The following is a 20,755-nucleotide window of genomic DNA, read 5'->3' on the forward strand; positions in this document are numbered from 1 at the left end:
GATCAATAAGTCAATAATAGAATGAATGTTGGCTAATTGATTTAAATAATAGTTTTAAGTGAAAATTATCATTCTGTGGGTACATATTATACTTTAACCTCCTATTTCTTTATTTTAATATTAAGGAGGTTAATCTATAGGTAGAAATGACAAATAAACAAAGATAACATTCAGTTTTGGTAAGAAAGAAATTGAAAAAAGAGTCTCAGGTAAACTCATAAAACTAAAATCTCTGAAATCAATTCTTACTATGTTCTTAAAAAAAAAAGGTTTAAAAAATTACTTTATCTGGAGTGATTTTTAGCTCTTATAATAATTTTTTCGTTATATGCTTATTCATTTATTCAGTAAAATTTTTACATCAGCTGTGTAACTGAAATGTGTTTGCCTTTGGCTATTATATTTGCGATTTTGTGCTTTAATTTCGTAAAGAAAAAATAATAATATTCTTGTGTATAGGGAGACTTTTGTTTATAAGTGGGTATACTGCATGTGTGCGATCGATTCTCAGTAATTAGAACACATCGGGACTAGAAGATTTTGATTCAAGACACATTTTTTAAACTCAGTTTGATTTCTTTTTTAAATTTTAAAAATCGTATTAAAAGTTTAACATTACTAAATGTATTAATTAGTTTAAGATTTCAAAAAGGTATTATAATATATTCTTAGGAATTATAAGACAAAATAAGACACTCACACAAAAAAGGGGGATAAATTTTTAATCTACATTGTTTTCCCTAGAAAATACTTTAATTCTCTCCCTTAAAAGCAGAACACACATTCTGAAGAAATGTTTGACAACCAGTTATTTAATTCATCTACTAAATTTTCTATTATTTATTAATGTTAATCCTCCCTGATATATTTGAAAGAACTCATACTGAAACTTCTGCAGGCCGCTTTTCAGAGGACACGAGTAAGCGAAATAACGCAAATATCTGACTTGGAAACTTTACTTTCTCCGTTCTTTACTTTGCAGTCGAATACTGCAAAGGATACGAAAACTATCTACCTCAGATGGAGTTTTTGTGGAGTATTTTCGAAGGAAATTGTACTCATATTACATATGGGATGTACAGAAAAACACTCATGCAACTAACACATTCTCTTTGATTCAAGCAGAAAATGGATCTATAAGGGTTCAGAGGTCTTATTCATTTGGTCTTTGGTAAACAGACTCCTTTCAGTTCATTCCTTGTGAAGTGGAGCTGTAAATCATAATTTAACCTTCCCTAGTATTTTTTGAAATGTCCATCAAAAGTGATGTGTCATTATCGTTTTTGATGAAGTGAAAAAGAAATGCTGTATCAAAATGAAAGCTCTTTTTATGATTTCTGAAGTCCAATGTGGATGCCCGAGTAAAATGGCATTTTTTTTTTTTTTTTTTTTTTTTTTTTTTTTTTTTATTTCAATAAGCAAAGAAAACCCTGACAATTAATTTTATCGTTCAGGATTTGCTCTTTAAGATTTTGTTCAATAACAAATAATTCCCTCAGTTAATAGTTTTTCCTGCTAACAAGAATCTATTATACTTAAGTGACTGGACATGCCCATTTAGGATGGATGAGTTTTCATGACGGTTAACCGTAAGACATTACAGATCTGATTAAATTGTTGAATTTTTATAGACTCACAAAGGGTTTAATAGTGTAGTATTCAGAAAGCGAGTTTAAATGCTCAATAATTACAGAATATTTTAATTAGTCAATTAATATAATTTAAGCATGGAAAACATAAATAGAGCAAGTTACCTCTATGTATGGGTTACACGTGTCGTTTGTCTGAGAAGCATTCGTACTTCATTGTAAAACCAGATTATCGTTGGCAAGCACACAGTATAGACACGAATCATCTGAATGTCGTAAAAGTTTGAAATACCGCTGTAGTGCCAAAGATAGAAATTAATCCCCTGGAAAATTAATATTTTTACGAATTGAATAGATGAAGCGAGAACACTGTAACAGTTTGTTATAGTTACTTATTCACATGTCCACATTTCACATTTTTTTCTTTGAAATAGTATTAGCTTACGCCATACGGTGTAGGTTTTTTCTTCGATCCTATCACCAATCTTTTCTGTAGTGAATAAGCTTCAGCCCCACTGCTTTTCTTGTGTGTATTAAAGGCAGGGAAAAAAAAAAAAAAAAATACACGACAGGGGGGGGGGAAATTCTGTCAAAAGCCATAGCTGAAGAAAAATGTGAAGGTTTTAATTGGAGTTTTCACTCAATAAGTAATAGTAGCCATTAAAGTTTTCTAGACGTGTATTATATTACCTAGTACCTTGAAGTAAACCCCTAGAAGTTCAAAGTCATTGGAACTGGAACAATTTGCATCGCGCCTTCCACACGACTGCTTGAGGAAGTCAGAGGCTCTGTATTTGTGACTATTTGCCTTGGCTTTTAACAGGAACGTGATACGCTATTTACATGTCAAATCAATTTCTCTTTATGGAGTATTAACGTGTGGGGTTTTACTATAGGTATACTAAGAAGCCAGCTTAGAGTCTTTAACAGGATTAAAGCTAAAATACAATATCCGTGATATTGCTACCCTAAACCTTGATGCCTTCTATCGAAAAGAAAGAATAAATTGACACCTTGTTGATAGGATGTGATTGTATTTACTGACAACTAAGCATGTTTGAAATTTGTGTTACATTGTTATTGTCGAGCTCCCATAAGCATATCAGTTAAACATAAGAAGAAAAGAGAAGTTTGTAGAATTCTTTCATCTGTACTATAAATTTTTGATATCTCGATGTTTACAGTGACCCGAAAAAATATCCAAATGGACAAATTCCTGCTCATTCAGAAAAATCGAAGAAATTTAAAGCATCGCATTTAAACATGAAATGCTGTGTTGCATTAAATGCTTAATAATCGTAAAATGAAAAACTGAAATTAACATAAAAATTTAACTAAGGAGAAATTTTGCAGCGTTGAAAATTAACAATTTAAAATTATGTTTCTAATTATTTTTTAAGAAATAAAATGAAGTAAATTTTAAATATAAATAATTTGAAAATAATTTTTACTGATAAGACAAATAAATAAACAAAACAAGGATATGTAAACAAATGAAATGCACTTTTAGTAGTAGTTATTATCATTTCTCGTAGAAGAATAAATTGTGCATCATCAGGAATATTCCCGTTGGACGGTGCAAAATCATGACTGAGCAGTTAAGAAGCGTAGCTACATGGTACAGTACTTTAAGATTTCTGAATGTTCTTTACATTAATGCCCTACAATGAACTGTGTGAGCTGCGAGCAAAAGCAACTGTTCTGCTTCATAAAATTCAGTGTACATTCGTTCTGTAACGTAACTTAAGAACTTTGAACATTATCTCATCTTGTTCAAAGTATTTATTAAATTCAGGTAGATGTTACACCAATGAATGTCTAAACTTCTGAAAAATATGCATAAGAGATTAAATTTGTCTTTTCTATAATCTATATAAAGGCCTGTTTGGAAAAGTTTTCACTTATTCTCTTAGAAGATACTCTTTGTGCATGACATTTCGATTTTCTACGTTGTGTCTCCTCACACAAATACTTGGCTCAATGTCAGCTGCATTGCGCTTTGAAGGAGTCCATATCATTCTCCACTGAAACGCCAACGTCAGTCTAAGGCTGAATTTCGTGTACCTTTGGAGTTCAAATTTCTCTTCCTTCTTTTAGGATAGATAATATTCAATAAATATTTAAAGACAACATTATGATCACAAGGAAAATTTAAGTATTAATGAACACGTTTAACGATAATAATGCATCAGAACAAGATTATGATTCTTTTCTAATGTGATCCCGGGAAAATTAGTGCGAACAGAGTGCAAAATTCGTTTCATGACATTTATGACGGAATTTATTCAGCTTCCACATTCTGAAATTTAAAATTCATCAGAATGAAATTTTAGTACACTTAAAAATGATTTTATATTCTGCCTGTCTTCTGTTAGTATTTTTATTTTAGAATATTAATTACTTTTCATCTTTGAAAGCATTTTGTATGAGTCAGTATGTTTGCATTACAAGCATTCTAAACAAATTTTTCAATCTATTCAATAAATTTAAAAAACTAAGTAACTAAGTATAAATTAACTTTCTTTGTATCGAGAAGAAATACCTGATCCTAACAAAACTTTTTACTCAGAATTCAAATACATAAGCAATTTTTCTCCATCACTTGATAAATGAGATTCGCAGTGAAACAGATACTTACTTTGAAAGTAGGATAATTTTGCTGTTGCTTTAGAACTTCGTAATATTTGTCTCAAATTGTGCGCCTTCTGCACTTTAGATGCATAGGAGGATATAATACAGATAAGTTCTCGCAGTAACGTAATGGCTCTTTAATAGATGAAAAATAAGATACATCCAATTTTCCAAACATTAAATATACTGAACTGTATTTTGAACTACCACTAATTGTTTTTACCTTTGTAAGATGAAAAAAAAAAAAAAAAAAAAAATCTGACAAATGATCTTACGTTTAAATCATACTATGGATACGACAAAGTGCTGAGAATCATTAACTCAGGCTCTGAAGATTTGACAGTTGTTCCTCATAGACCTTAATAGCAGATATCAGAGTCCCATTTTTGTGTCTTGAATAGACACTTTAGAGCTAAAATCTACATCATAACTTTTTTTTTTTTTTTTTAATCTAGTGAAGTCAAGCTTCGTGACTGACCGTTAGTTGTCAAATCATTCCCCACATAACAGAATTACCTGAATGAATGACTCTCTCGTTGGTGTATTTACTTCTTATCTAATATACACCCTTTGATAATAGCTATATGTACATGTGTGTGTGTGTTGCGTGTGTATTGTCTACTTATTATCTAATATAGACCTCTTGATAATAACTTCACATTTCCAGACAATACACATACATTTTAAAATTTTTAGGTATATTCGCCGTATAACACGCACTCAATTTTTCACGAAGAAACCTAAAAGATACATCTGCAATACTCTTATCTTTTGAGTTCACTTATTCGAAGATTTGTATTAGCCTTTCGATCGACTTATTGTATTAGCCTTTCGAATATACGGCACACCGTTTTGTCAAGCGATAAGGGGAACAATATGTGTGTGGGTTAAATGCTTCAAGGAGTAAATATTCCTGCAAAGAGGGTGGATTGTATTCAATGCAGACGTCTAAAATTGCTAATATATGGTTTCGAGAAAAGGGGTTTATAATTTGGAGTAAGAATCCACTTCCAACCTGAATGAATTCGTGGAACTAAGAATTAGATGTTTTCTCTTTCTGTAGCCATTTGAAACTGTGATTTTGAAGTGAAAATCGAGGGCTTTAATAAATCGAATTTGCTTTAGTTGAAATACAGTTAATCTAGTGTTCCTTTAAGTAGTAAGTATGGCTCCCGCGGCAGAAAACAAACAAACAAACAAAAAAAAAAAAAAAAAAAATGGAAATCGTGTTGCAACGAGGGTGTTTGATTTTGATGGAAGATAGAACGGATGATGATGATTATTTATTTATGGATCAGAGTAGTTTGATCGTGAATATGAAACAGAATTCCATGATATGCCTGAAGATATAACGGACAACGAAGATGACGAACTTTTCATAATAATGAACATTTTTTTCATAAGTTATGGCATTTCTTTTAAATAAACAGCATTTAGGTACCTATAGAAACCTATTTTTTTTTTTTTTTTTTTTTTTTTTTTTTTTTTTTTTTTTTTTTATCCTCATTACTTATTTTTAAATCCATCATTTTTATCCCCGGCGTCTAACGGGCACCTGTAAATTTTGATCTTATTCTTTGTACCGTTATACGCCGGAATATACGGTATATGATGTACTAAAGCCCCATTGTAGACTCTGCTGTCTGGCTCTGACTGATAAATTCTAATTGAAATATAAAGCATTATTTGATTTACTCAATTTACGATAAAAAAAGATAACCAACAAAACATTTCTAAGCTTGATTTGGAAATAAATATCAAAATACTTTTCAAATCTGTGAATTCGGTATCTTCAACTCATCTGTTCGAACATTTCCTAAAAACATTTTATCCGATTTTTCAGATTTTGCTTTATTCTTAAATATATGCCGAACCTTTTTATCTATATTTTCATTTTCGTCTTAGATAAAAATGAATCTTTTATCTTATATTTTGATTATTTAAGTATTAAAAAATAAATTGAATATATTAATGCATATTAAGTTTGTCAATATATTAAATATCTTAATAAAATAAACCAGCTTAACTGTTTAATCATAAATATTTATTATTTATTGTTCAATCAGCCTTAGCTATCTGTCAAATGATACCGAAAATCCCCAAAAAGCAATATTTAAAAAAATTGTATTGTAAAAAAAAAAACTGGAGATGATAAAATGTTTTTAATGCTCCTTTTAATTTAACTCAAAAACTTAAGTTAGAAACTCAATAAATGTTTCTTGTGTTAAAATCCATGTTTACCACTGCAATCAGAAATGCTGATTTGGAATGCCTGAACTCCGCTTTGATATTAGTCCACTCATACAGAAAAATTACCTTTAGTATTCTTTAGTTTTATTTTTGTTATTACAGTTTATTTTGAAGAAATATGTTATCAGTAAATAAATTAAGAGCCAAAATTCACTACATTTGAATATTATAAGTCACGCAAATTATTAAAGGATTGAATGAAAAACAGTATTGCATTTCTCCCAAAACTGATATCTTCTCATATTTCCAGAACAAACTTAATAGTTAGCAAATTTCGTGATGAAATTGATCGCGATTTCGTGATAAAGACCACAAAAATATGCAGTTTGAAAAACGTTAAATTATAGCAAAGTTATTAATTTATTCAATTTTTCCAGATGAGCTTTAGTGAAATCAGAGTGCAGTCGTTTTAAACTATTAATTATTCTTCATTTATAGAATAGCTTTCAAATTTGAATTATGATTAGTCACGGACAGCTGTAAATTTTAAGACTAAAAATTTTGTTTGTTTAATTTAGGGAGTAAATAATGCAGTATTTTCAAAGAAGCACTGCTTTAAAACTTGTTTCTTGAAATTATGATTAATTTTGTCATTCATATACAGTGTTCCTTTTCCTGAGTTACTTTGACGTCTGAAACAGCAAATATCTTCATTAATGATTCCTATTCATTTTTCTTCATTATATCAAGCCTGTTAATATTGTCTTTGGTAAGTCTTCAAAAGCAAGCTCTAAATGAATTTGTCCTTCTTTTGGTACTGCATACGTTATTATTTGTATTATCAAGAGAATGTCATTTAGAATTCGGAAGCCTGTATAGTTTTCTGTTTCTTCTCTTTTTTATTTCAATTATAAAACTAAAATCCAAAGAGTTACATAAATTAAGCAGCTAACAGTAGTTCTTTAATACGCAAGGATCGATAACAAAGTAGAGTTAGCATTGTTAGAGCTCGATAGTAATGCCCGTGTAATAGATTTTGAGAAAATTGGTGTTACTGTGCTCTTGTGAAAATAAAGGGGCGTTTCCCAATTTGTGAACAGCTAAAATCAGCTCAGAGTAACACAAATTCCCTACTCGTTTTATAAACAATTCATATATTTTAGAAAGAAAAAAAAAAAAAAGCGTAGTATTTTTCAGCAACATAACAAAATTTAAAAAAAAATGAAGTACTAGAGAACATCTGAAAAATCTGACCTGTATAATGCAACATAAATAGGTATTTATGGCAAAATCCAACTGCTAATTCTAGGATCCGAATTTTACTGCTGTAGCTGAGTCCTTTTATTTCTAGCGGTTCATCAGTGACGGGCAGGCTAACGCCGCAAAACGCTGATTGTTTATTGAGGATCGTTTCCGGCGATAGACAGAGGCCCACCAGCGGTCGAGCGGTAAAGTCGCTGAACACTGGTAGTTCGGTCCGAGGTTTGAATCCCGCGAACGGGCTGGCTGCATGGGTGTTTTCGTGGTTTTCCCCATGTGTAACGTGTATACGACCCAGTTTCCCTTAGAAAGTCCTCCACGAAGGCATCCCTCCCCTTACGCAGATAGCCATAGTGTACTTTGCCATAATTAAATACACCACCGGCGATCGACAGGGCAGCCAAAATGGGATGTTAGTAGTTTCTTTCCGTTGCTGCTAACGCGAAAGTGATCCATTTCCCTTACGATGCTTTCTGGAAAAACAGGCATTCTTCAGTCTTTTCATTATTAATTAATGGTTTTGTTTTCCAGAGTTGGGTTTACATTTTGTGAAGTTGTCATTATATTTAATAATACTTTCAAATTAACGTAGCCCTGAGATAAAAGGAACAGGTAGTCTAAATGGACAGTTAGGCAAACAAATGAGAAAGTATACAATTGCGATTGCACAAAGCTCAAATATTGGAGAATATTCAGTAAAGAGTTAAACCTAAAAGAAAAGTTTTAACATATATAAGTTATGCTTCTATGTTTCTGGTAAAATATAATACTTCGAAGAGATCGAGTGTAATCAGAAAAAACTGAAGACATGTCTGCTTCTTCTTCTTCTTCTTTTTAATTACCTCGTTATACCATTTTAGAGCTAAAAAACTGTATGCATTAATTTTCTTATTTTATTACAACTTGTCGGATTATTCAGAAATATCTAAGAGCCTACTAGAAAATTGTGTCAAAGACGTAATTAGGAATCCTGAAAAAGAGACGGATATTCTTTTACAAAAGGAAGACAGGATAACCCAAAGACTAAAGTGCTAGTGCAACCTATAGTAGTTTAAACTTTATAATGGATAACAATTTGCATGCAAGAAATGGGTCAGCAGGCCTTTCGCTTTCAGGCATTGGACAATCAAAATATATCTTCGGAAATTCTATCGAAGCACTGAGGACAAGCTAAAGTTTTCGGAATCTGATCCGGTACATTTCGAAGCTAATTGCTTTTCAACGGAATAGCTTATTAAAATCTGCGCCATCGATAAAGAGCACGAGAAACAACTCACTTAAAAGCCGAAAAGCGAGTCACCTCCGAGCTTATCTCGTTGCGAGTCTCAAAGATGGAGTGATAGCTCTGGGAGGTCCGATGCCACTAAATACACGGAGACAAGATGCAGGTAGTTACGGAGTAAGGTGGTACCGACGAGACGAGTCATGAATACCAATCAGACCACCCAAGACGATTCCGAGCGGGCTGCAGAACCGGTGCTCCTCGATCGCATTTTTGAGCGGAATATGTCGCCGAGAAAAAGGTGTTGCGCAAAACTTCTTGCGCCAAGTTTAAAGAGAGTTGCGCGCCGTGTGTGGTCTTTGTTCCCGTGATAATTGAAACCTTCATGCTCCACAGCTTCCCTCCACCTCTCGAGCCCTAATGGGATGGGGGTTCTTGTTTTTTAACCCACTCCACCAGCGACAAAGCTTGCGTTTTGCACTCTTTGTGGACGGAAATGAAGTGTGCGCACTTTTCTAAAGGTGAACGACGGCGTCATTCGCTTTTAATTATTCGCGAACCTCTTTCGCCTACGACATTCTATGCTAGGTTCATTATGCTGGTGGATTCGATCGAAACTTCTGTCGTTGGGTCTCACGTTCAACTCACAACGGCCTTGTTTCAATGTGTATCTCGTCCCTGATCAGAGAACGAAAGGGCGGAGTTCCGACGCTCTGGAGGCATTCGCAATCTGCTATTTTCTCTATCATTGACCAGCTGTCTAGCACGGCAACGCCGAAGTTATCCAATAAGTGGCCGTAAACTGGAGCTTCCAACAGCACACTATTTACCGTTTTTTTACTAACTGCCGTCTCGCAAATTCATTGAATGGTTCAAATTCCTGCTGAGAACTTTCGGAAGCGTTTGAACTCATTGCACAGCTTCTCTAACATCATTTTCTAAAATTCTTTCAATAGAAAAACCCGGAGAAGTCAAAGTTCACGCGAGTCTGGAATTTAATAAGATCGTCAGCTTTTGTGAGGCTAATAATATTTACGACATTGTTAGCATTTCTACAGTAATTTTTCTATTACTGAATCTCAAACTTCAGATATTTTTCTATTTACTCAGTTATTGCCAAGTTTTACATCGATAAGTATTCCATTACTAGTAAGTTGTTTTAAACAATAAATATTAAAGCCATCTCATTTCAAGATTTATTTGAATTCCAGCTCGGAAAAATATCTTACTTCGAATCTTTTTTTTTTTTTTTTTCCTTTACGGCGGATAGTAGCCATTTTTAGGCTTTCGCCGCTACTAAGGCCTGATACGGCCACCGTTACTAATTTTATTATGGAGGCACCTAATAGGCGGCCATCGTTACCTCCTACGAAGGGACGAACAAGTTATATCCATGCTTTTTCCGGAATTCGAAGCCGGGTCCTTTGGTACCGCAGTTGTCTCCCCTAACCACTATACCGTCTGAGCGGCTTACTTCGAATATTAAAAGAGGTACTTTTAAACGGTAGTGAATTTAATACAATCTAATAATCTCTTCTCCTGGGTTCGAAACCTAACTCACGGCTATGGCAACTGCCTTCCTTACCACTATGCTACTTTACCATTTTACGATTTATTTCTGGCATGTACCTATACCTTCTAATGTATTTTCATCATCGAGTACTTGTTTCCGGTTTTCGTGAATCTGTGTTGCCTTATATTTAACATCTGGTGGCATTTCCTTTATAGCACTTTCATAGCTTTCAGATTCATCTCGCGAAGTGCACAGTTAGTCAGCTAATAAATATGTACAGAATTTCACGTGTTTTTAAGTTTCAGGTTCTTGGGAACTTGACTTTTACTTGAAATGAAGAAATTAAGTTTCAGATTTAAATTTCCAATTTTCTTTTCTAAGATATAGGAACACACTACATGTACTTCACATGTGCAGCTACGCTTCTGATTTCCTCTTTATATTTGCCAATGAATTTACTTACTTTCTAAGGTAACCTATTTATTTTTCGGAATTATCTCACGACTAGTCCACTCGCAATTTTGCTCCAGGCGGTTCATATAGAACCCAGGAAAGGAAAATCACTGTAGTGCCCCTTCCTTATGGTATCCCACGCACGTGCTTATTTAGCTTAACGGCTAATCCGGACGCAGAATCCCCCCTTACTTTTCAGGGAAAAAGTATAAAAGCATAAAGTGGTGTTAATGCATTTTAGGGATTTAGTATAACATGCTGAAATACGCTATTACTTAAGATACGATTCATAAATTTTAGGTCATGAGTAACTTCTTATTTAGCTCAGTTATGAAATGGAGAAAAATCACCTATTCCTAACTTTCAGTCATTTGGCAGTTCAATGAACTTTTATAAGTATGTAAATACATAAGGAAGTAATAATTAGTTTAAGAATGTTTTTATTTTATAATTTAAATACTCATATTAAAATAATAATTACAGCTATTGACTGCAAGAGAATTCGAATTTTTCAAATTAGTCCCCCCCCCCTCATATTAGTTTATTCGAGTTTTTCAAAAAATTCCTCAGTATTTTACGTATAAATATCAACCATGTTCTTTTTTTTTTTTTTTTTTTTATTTTTATTTTTTATTTTTTATTTTCACTGCTGCCTGGATGGCTCACGTGCTATTATGCTCCAAGCTATAATCTTATTTTTATTAACAGAGAGATAAACAGCTAAGTATAGGTATAACATCATAACTGTATTAAAATTAGGTATTATAATGTCATAAAGTTATTAAAGTATACTCCATATCAAGCGAGGTATAATACCGGAGACGACGTTCCATAGTTAAACTCAGATTATGGTTAATATGACAGCAGTTGGGGGGGAGGAAAGAGGAATATCCCATATTATAATTAACGAAAAAAAAAAAATAGTATTATTCCCAATTTACCTGTATTTTTAAGCAGTTTTATTTGGAGAATAAGTTTACTTCGTTATGTAAAATAAATCAAGATTTAAAATAAGTGATGGTGGTGTGTATTTAATTATGGCAAAGCCTATTCTGCCTAAGAGGAGAGATGCCTTCGTGGAGGACTTTCTAAGGGAAACTGACTCGTATACACTTTACACATGGGGAAAACCATGAAAACGCCCATGCAGCCAGCCCGTTCGCAGGACTCGAACCTCGGACCGAACTACCAGTGTTCAGCGACCGCTCGGCCGCTGGTGGGCTTTAAAATAAGTGAAAACATTTAAAATAGAAAGAACAATAAGAAAAGAATAGAAACACGACAACGTGAAACATAAAGTTAGCAAAGCAACAATGTAACAATCTTGTGTTTGGCGTAGATTTAGTTAAGAACTCAAACGATTTCGAGGGCAAACAAGTGCAGGTCCCTCTTCATCAGAAGTAAAGAATTCTGCAGGACTAGAAAGCAGATTTTTGACGACAGATGGCGCTACTTTCTTGTTTGCTTTACTGCTGTAGGATATAAATACGACCGTTGTGCCCGCTGCCTTCCAGTTGTGCAGATTTCTTCACTTTTGATAAAGAGGGACCAGTACCTGTTTGCTCTCAAAATCGACTAAGTTCTTGCCTAATGTACTCCAAACATAAGGTTATTACTTTGCTAATTTTAAGAAAGAGCAATGTTTTCGCCTATATTACTCTTATATTTTCATAGAAGGCAATGGGAAACGGAAAATTTATAGCTGTGCATTTAATTTATTTTTATAATTTAGCAATTTATTTTGATGGATGACTTAATAATATTTACATATTTCAGTTATATAGTATTATATAAAATTAAAGTACAGACTGTTGTGGAGAAAAAAGTTCTCGAATGTTGTGATATTATCTGCTATTAACGGTGTTATCCTATGCGTTTTCTTCTCCTTTCTGCATTTTCCCTAGAAAAGTTCTTTCATCGTTTCGCACTAAACAAATCTAACATTTAAAAAAAAAAAGAACATGATCCGATTAATTCGTAATCCCAGTTAATCGGGATTTAACTTACATCCAATTCTTAAACTCGAATCTAATGATTGATTGTTTATTTAATCAGCTAAGACAAAGCCTGGAAGTATCTGCTAAGGGTTGATATATTTTCATGGACAGCTTTCTCAGAGGAATTGGCTCGTATTCACGTTACACATTCGGAAAACGTTTCTAGTGATAGTCAAATCTCGTGTAGTCAGCTTAAGTCAATTGTTGCATATCTCTTGAACAAAATTAGTGCCAGGATTTTAAATTATGATTACTGTAAGAGTGTTTCATATCATCTCGCAGTAAAAACTGCCTGAATTGCTGCTATTATTTACTATGATATAAACATGAATTCAACTTAGGAAGTATGTAGACTGCTGTGAGTTTGTTATAAAGATTTATCAAAATACCTGAAAACCTTTTATAAAAATGTAGATCGTTTTAAGGGCAAAATAAAATTAAATTTTATATCATGCTTACTGATTTCACGAAAACATTTTATGAGCAGTCACAAGCAAAAATTGAATTGCGAGTTCTGTATCTGCTAATTTTGGACGAGAGAGAACCAAGCTATTTAATTTATTCATGTTTATGTGATCTTTTTGAACAAGGAATTTTGCTTTAAATGTAGCTACTTTACTTTATTTATTTATTCCTTATTTTTCAAAGTCGTTGTAGACTAAGTGCAATCATGATATCAATGAAAATTTTTAATGATGTAATAAAAACTAATTTCGGACTTTCAAATAAAATCAGGAAGCTGCTGAAGTATACTTAAAAGGTTATAAAACAGGAACGAGAGATTAAATACCAGAAAAGAGAGAGCACGAAATGCTTGGGGTTTTTTTAACTTACAACTTCGACGTTTATCTAACAGATTAAACTTAGGATGGTTTAATATTCATCAGGCTAAAAGCTTATTCTTGCATACTGTGCTGCATACATTTAACACCAGTGATAAGTTACTTCACTTTTTTTTTTTTCTCTGTAATATATAAACAGGATAAGAAATTTCAAGTAAGAAGTTATGTTGATTAAGCCGAATTTAGTTTGCTCTTTAATTTCTTAGACGAGAACTTATATAATAAACAATAATAATTAATACGCCATTGATACTGTCAGTCATATGAATCTTGCAATGCTTAGATAGGCATTTCCAATTACATCATATGTATGTTTTTTAAATTGCATTGCATTGTTCATACTGACCATGATATTCCTCAAGAAAAAGAACGAGGTACACTTCAGTGTAAAACGCAGGAAAATCTATCGATCAGCCAACCAAATAATTGAAAATAAAAAACTTTATTTGCGATATGAAAGGTACATCATTCTTTAAAAATATCAGAATAAGATGGGTGAAAAAAAAAATAGCAAATCAATTTTCGCGTTAGCTGCTGGAGATGTTTTTCAACCTAAATGACGTTGATGCGGACTTTGATTCGATCCGATGTCTCTCTTCGCCGTCTGATCCTCAAGAACCGGTTCAGGAGATGATTGAGTCACCTTTCACTTAAGTTCCTATAATATTAAAAGCTTATTCTCCGCGTCTTTCGTTTCGTATTAATATTCAAATGATATGCTAATTGCATGCACGCGGCGGGAATCGGAGTAGCGTTAAGGGTTATCACGATACGTTAAGAACACGAGATTTGCTCTCGATGAAAAAAGGTCTTTATCAAGATCGTGATTGCACACCTGATGTGTTTATCTTTTTAGCGTGCCTTATCTTGCGAATGACTTGTCTTCCGCTAATTCACAGCTAATTCATATAAAAGAATGCAGCAAAATAATTCCCTCGCCAGTAAGTTGCGTTGAGTCTATTTGCATGCCCCTGAGCACACAATATATTGCCTAACTGCCTTTTAAAGGTAACAAGATAATTGGATTACTGTTTAATTACGTAAAATATCCACTAATTTATTAGAAAACCGGAAGACATATATAAAGATAGAATTTTTTAAAAAATATATTTATATATTTGAAGTACCAGAATACTGAAATACTTTTTATTTTCTTTTTCTTTTAAATACCCTGTAATAATGTTCGAAACGAGAAAGGGAAATATATTTTATATTGGCTAGTAATAACAGTGATAATATCTTTCTTTTAAAGCTAAGCAAATGCATATGTGCTATCTTATTTGCTTTTAAACATGAGTGTCGACAGAAAACCAGATAAACTGGAAAATTAAGTACGTATACAGATAGTGCAGTAGTATATATATTTTGATTGCTCTATTAAACTAAATGTTAATAATGAAAATTTCTAAAGGAATTCTAAGTTAAATGCAGGTATTTAATTTATTAGAGCAAAAGTAAATGCTGGAGGGAGCTATATTAGCCCCAGGGCCTCAAAAGATTGCTTGAAAAACATTTTGTATTATTTTTCAATATATCGTATTGCGTTCCGATGCAAAAAAAGGTACGCTTATATGCATGTGTATTCGCCTTGAGAAACATGAAGCCGTTCTGGCTGATCTAATAGGCTCCGTCCTGTGTTATCTTTATCAGGTCCTCGCAGAATCAGGTCCAAACATCCTAAGAAGGACAGCGCCGGTCAAGACTTTACAGACGACAACGGAAGTGAGACATATTTGAGTACTTATATTCTAAATCGACGAAGGTGGTTCCAAATATTCTCCGGTGTTATATATATGTATATATATGAATATATGTATATATATCATTTAGTCGGCTGTCATATTTTGAGCCATTATCGTCAGTTTATCATTTTATAAACAGAGATGCATAGATTATTTGATATTTAATTAAATAAGACAAAAACAAGAAATTTCCTTGCATATACGCTATTTTTAAAAATTTATTTTTATTTTGTTTTATATTTTGTCTGTACCAATATTTCATAAGAAATCTCCAGTAAAAATAAAATATCGTAATGAGTATAAGAAATTTGATTTAAGTTGCTCTTATGTTCTAAACTTTGCATAGGTCTAAAAGTAAGAAACTATTTTTAACTGCTTAAAAGCACAACAACTTTTTTTCAGGGGGTGGGGTAACTATACATTAAAGAAAGAGTCAAACACATATTAGACAAAAACGTACTTTTCAGGTAGCTTACAGCACTGAGTCGGAGATAAGACTATAGCTGATCGCTAAGATTCGGAGATTAAAAGTAATTATTAACCACACTTGTCTTGGCGGCTTCTGCAAAGAAAAACGCTTAGTTGATCTCAAGTTTACTTTCTTTTTAAAGATTAGTCAAGCCAGATTTCAAAAATATATTGCCATAATATTGATATATTAAAAAATTTGAATGCTTTCTGATTTAAATCTAGTGAGTCTAATTTACGCGATAAAATTAATCAATTATCAATCACATTATTTTAAATTGTTATGTAATCAAAGAATTTGAATAAGGATGGTTTTGATGATTATTAGGATGTTTAATGGTGCATTTCGCACTCGAGAAAATTCGCTTGCTTTTTTGTTATTTTCATATGTTAAACATACTAATTCTAAATGATGTAGATCATGCACAATCGATGCCTTTAGAGAAGTAAATGTGTAACATGATGTAAAGGAGATTTGAAAACTAGTTTTCGTGCAAGTTAATGCAGTACCTTTGAGATACAAGTCAATTCTTGCCGAATCAAATCTTCGCAAGAAATAAATTCAGAGTGTTACAATAGGTAATGTTTTCGGTATTAAAGTTGTTTGCTACCTTAAAAATTATCTTTATAGTCAATCGTCATATTGCTTGCGCATAATTTTATTGCATAACTATATTTGTTTTAACTTAACTTCGCATATATTTAAATAATCCCGAATAAAACCATGAACTTGTAGAGACATTAGGTTGATTTGAAGCAGGAAGACGTGAAAAATGAGCAATGCCCTCGCCGGGACTCGAACCACGGACCTCTCGAATACGCGTTGAGCGTGCTGAACACTACACTACGAAGGCATACTATGAATGCGGAAGAAATACATTATAATCTTTTTATAAAATATTTCACTTAATCTTTGGGAAGATTGAATTAAGCATGTGTAGAATAGAAGTTTTGAAAATTTAAGACCTAGAAGTAATTTTTAATGATCTTAATTTGAAATCTACTGCCTGATTCTCATACAATTTATATATTTCACAGACAGAAAACTTGCTTGCAAGGCATTTTAGTTAATTAATTAATTGTTAAAGCACTTGAGGATTTAGTGAGAAATACCTGAGGGCCTATAGGAAGGAAAAATTTCTGAGGGAGAAATTCCACTAATATTTCTACGAGAAAAAAGACGAAATTTTAACGTAGAAGGTCTTTTGCCTCACAGAGATGTGAGTCTAATTCTAATTAGAATTGCTTTCTCTAGCTTTTGCCTTTTGGTCATTGAAGGGATTAGCTCCAAAGAATTAAAAAGATTTTAATGTGTGATTAAATTTGCTAAATATAATATGATAAGCTAATTGCATAATTTAAATTATGGATTTCCTCCAGGTTTGAAGAGCTTCAACTGTTTCAGTTACCCAATAAAAAGAGTAAAATAGTCTTCAGAATAAAAGATTAGAATATAACAAGTACAAGAAAAATTTAATATAAAATATTATAAAAAAAAAAGAAAAGGAAGAAAAATAAGATATTCACTCATAATTTTTAGATTAAAATAAGCATCATGTTAAGAAAGAAATTTAAGATATCAGTAAGCGTTGCACTAGAATGACAGAAATTAGGTGCAACAAGAAACGATTTACTAATTTTTTCTCTCATTATTAGCAGCATCTCAGGGTTTTTCTTTTTCTAGTTTTAATACAGTCTATCTATTTACACTCAGACCCCCCCCCAAAAAAACACAGACGTGCCTGTTAAATACAATGACAGCAAAAGCGTCATCTTTAATATTCTTAAAAACCTTCCCTACGCTGCTAGAACATTTATCGCCTTTTAATAATGTTTCTGCATATATCTAACAATTTGCTTTTGTTGTTTTTTACTATAAGAATTAATCATTTTAATTCCATGTCGTAGACATACTCTAGTCTGATTTACAGCAATGCTCCTTCACTCGAATAAACACACCAAAAATCTTTCTCATAACGTATAATAAATGGAGTGTCTAGTCTTCCTACAGTTGGAACACCGGTTTAGAAGGGGTCCGTAACAAATTAAATATCTTTCGCAGCTCACATAATTGTGTAATTCTATGAAATTATTGCACATTGAGATAATATCTTGTTAAAATATGGCATGTAGTAGCTATCTCCAGTATTCAAGACTACCGGTATCTGCTCCAGGAAATAAGAGAACATTGAATTATAGCTGTCCTAAATGTGTCGCATTTAGAAGTAATAGAGTTATGCTCAGATTTCGTGTTTGCAACGTATACCGTACTTTTTGCTTGTGCATTAGCTTATATACAAAGCGATCAAATTAATTGTTCTGAGCAATTTATTGCTCAGAAGTATAAAAAGCCCATAAGCAAGAATATTTCCTTTCTTATTTCATATAAAGCCACATATTGTAATTTAAATGCCTCTACCAATGATGACTGAAATCTGGATTTTAATATTACATTTCCTCTCCAATTAGTAAGGAATTTTTAGGAAAATACTAGCATTTCTGAACTTCGGAAAGTTGCTTTTTGGCTCTTCTCTTAAAACGTTTTAAACATTCATAACAGGCATTAAAAATCTTTAGGAATATATATAACAGTATAATAATTTTGTCTTCCGAAATGGATAAGTCTGTATAATTTCCTTACAAATATTATGTATTATGACAGCTTTCCGATTTCCTTTCCCATTTTAGCTATTATAAAACAAATATTTAAGTAAAAATTAAAATTAAGAACTCCTTAAATTATTATTACAAACTGTTTATTTTGTAGAGTCATTAGTTCTCTTCGAAGCAGGAGATGTGAAAAATGTGCAATGCCCTCCCCGGGACTCGAACCTGGACCTCTTAAATACACGCTGAATGTGCTAATGTTACATCACGAAGACATGCTGGAAGGAGGGAGAAAATACCTTATATACTCTCCCTTTTAAAGAACAACTGGGAATTATGTGACTGATTTGCCAAATCCTGGTGGTGACGAATTATTCTCCACCCCCTTTTAGTTCGGGTGCCACTTATAGAGAGAGGCCTTAGGTTTTTATGCAGCAGGAGATGCGAGAAATGTGCAATGCCTAGCCGGGACTCGATCATGGATCTTTCGAATATGCACCGAGTGCGGTGCCGTTACACCCCGAAGGCATGCTGGAAGGAAGGAGAAAACACCTTATAATTTATTTGCATTTAGTGCCAGAAAGTCAAGTTAAATTCTAATGCTATGAAGCCTTGTGGCACTTTAAGTAGATTTTTGAAGCTTTTAAATTTTAGGATCCTATATATAACTTCAGTTAGGTAACTGATCACATAAAATCTGGTGAAAGCTTTTTCTCTAAGTAAGGTTCCTTCGTAGAACACTAGCTAAGAGAAGCTGACTTTAATTAACGTTACACACAGAAGAGACACGGTAACTGCTGTGCATCCAGCGCTTTCTAGTAACAGATGAATCATAAGTGTAATTTTGGACGCTAAAGTTGCACATATAATACCTAGCGAAATTTTTTCACTAGAATACACAGTGTGCAATGGTTTCATATAGTTGGCCTTCAGTGGAAAACGTACAGCTTTTAGTGAAATAATTTCATAATAAGGAATAATTATAACAACTCTATTTTAAGTACCTGTGTATTAATTTGATTTTTGGTCTAAAATTACGAGATTTTACGCTGAAAATATATGAGCTACGTCAAACATTGTATTTTAAATTGTATGTCCGCAAAAGTAAAATTAACACTGAAATTAAAATATTTGTAGAATGGACTGCAATTAAAAAACTACTGATAGAAATTAAAAGGTAGAACATCAGGAAAAAAATGTTGTAGTTAGTAGTTCAAATAAAAGTTCTACAAGTTTTTAAAATCGTAACTTCTTTTAAACAAATTTTTCTGGCCTAAATTTTAGCAAAGAAAGAAGGGTTCAGAGGACAAGTGGCATAATTCCACTTTTCATGAAAATGGACGCAAAATATAAATGCGGAAATGTGAAGGAACATCTTCCAAGAGATTCAAATTTATAGATTTTGCCCACAGATGATGAACCATTTGAGGACAAGGAATATGTCTCTTTCTTTTGTTTAACTTCAAAAAAACAAGCCCACAAAAAGAACTAATTTTAAGCAAAGTCATAAAAAATCATCATCTGGGATTATTATAAAATATCATTTTGCTTGAAATTATCTGGATTTAAAAAATGGGCCATTGGTTGACGTCAGTTACTAAAGCTGAAAGTTAAATAAATGCAGTTATGCAATTTGAAATCATAACATTTGTCATAAAGTTTAAATAAAGTTACACCCCCCAAAATATATTTCATTGGGTAATCATCCGAAGATTTCATATTAAATTGAGTTCTTCAAAACATCACAGTACTGACATAGAAGACGTTCTAAGAGACCAGACTTAATGACGGTTTTTTTTTTAAAAAAAGCTTTTGTTTGGTGCCCTTAAATATATTACTCCTTTGCACTATTCATATTTTGTATTTGTCTTGTATTGTCTCTCATTATATTCACACTATTAAGTATCTGATGGTAACGACGAACTTATCTGTGTCAAGAAAAACGATTACTGATGTACTATAACTTTGGTAAACATACTCAGTGTACAAGCTAAGCAGTTTCGTACATTTTTATTAACATTATAATTTTCTGTGCAATTTCTTGTTGATAGCTGTTTCCTCCACAAGATTAAAGATAACTCAGTTATTGTTATCACACATAAAGCTGTTTCAATTTACTAGTTATGTGTTTAAAAATTTTAATATATCTGTCTTTTTATCAAAGCTATTCAGCATGGATTTATGCCATTTTCTGCTCAGGAACCTCATATCTTAATAACCTCAACAGCTTAAGAAATCTGA

The 20,755-nt window shown here is 32.5% G+C and overlaps 1 protein-coding gene across 2 annotated transcripts in view; it reads left to right on the forward strand.

Annotated features, from left to right (window-relative positions):
* LOC118189003 (homeobox protein engrailed-1a-like) overlaps positions 1 to 20,755 on the forward strand; it is a 103,745-nt gene that overhangs the window by 54,725 nt on the left and 28,265 nt on the right. Inside the window, exon 2 of one of the 2 annotated variants that reach the window (XM_035359533.2) lies at positions 15,348 to 15,419. The exons of the other annotated variant lie outside the window; for it this stretch is intronic. Coding sequence (XP_035215424.1) covers positions 15,348 to 15,419 — 72 coding nt within the window. The remainder of the gene's footprint in view (positions 1 to 15,347; positions 15,420 to 20,755) is intronic. 2 annotated transcript variants of the gene reach the window in all.

This window comes from Stegodyphus dumicola, chromosome X1 (genome assembly GCF_044657685.1).
Source record: "Stegodyphus dumicola isolate Sdum_Otavi_A_Nest chromosome X1, ASM4465768v1".
NCBI lineage: Eukaryota > Metazoa > Arthropoda > Arachnida > Araneae > Eresidae > Stegodyphus > Stegodyphus dumicola.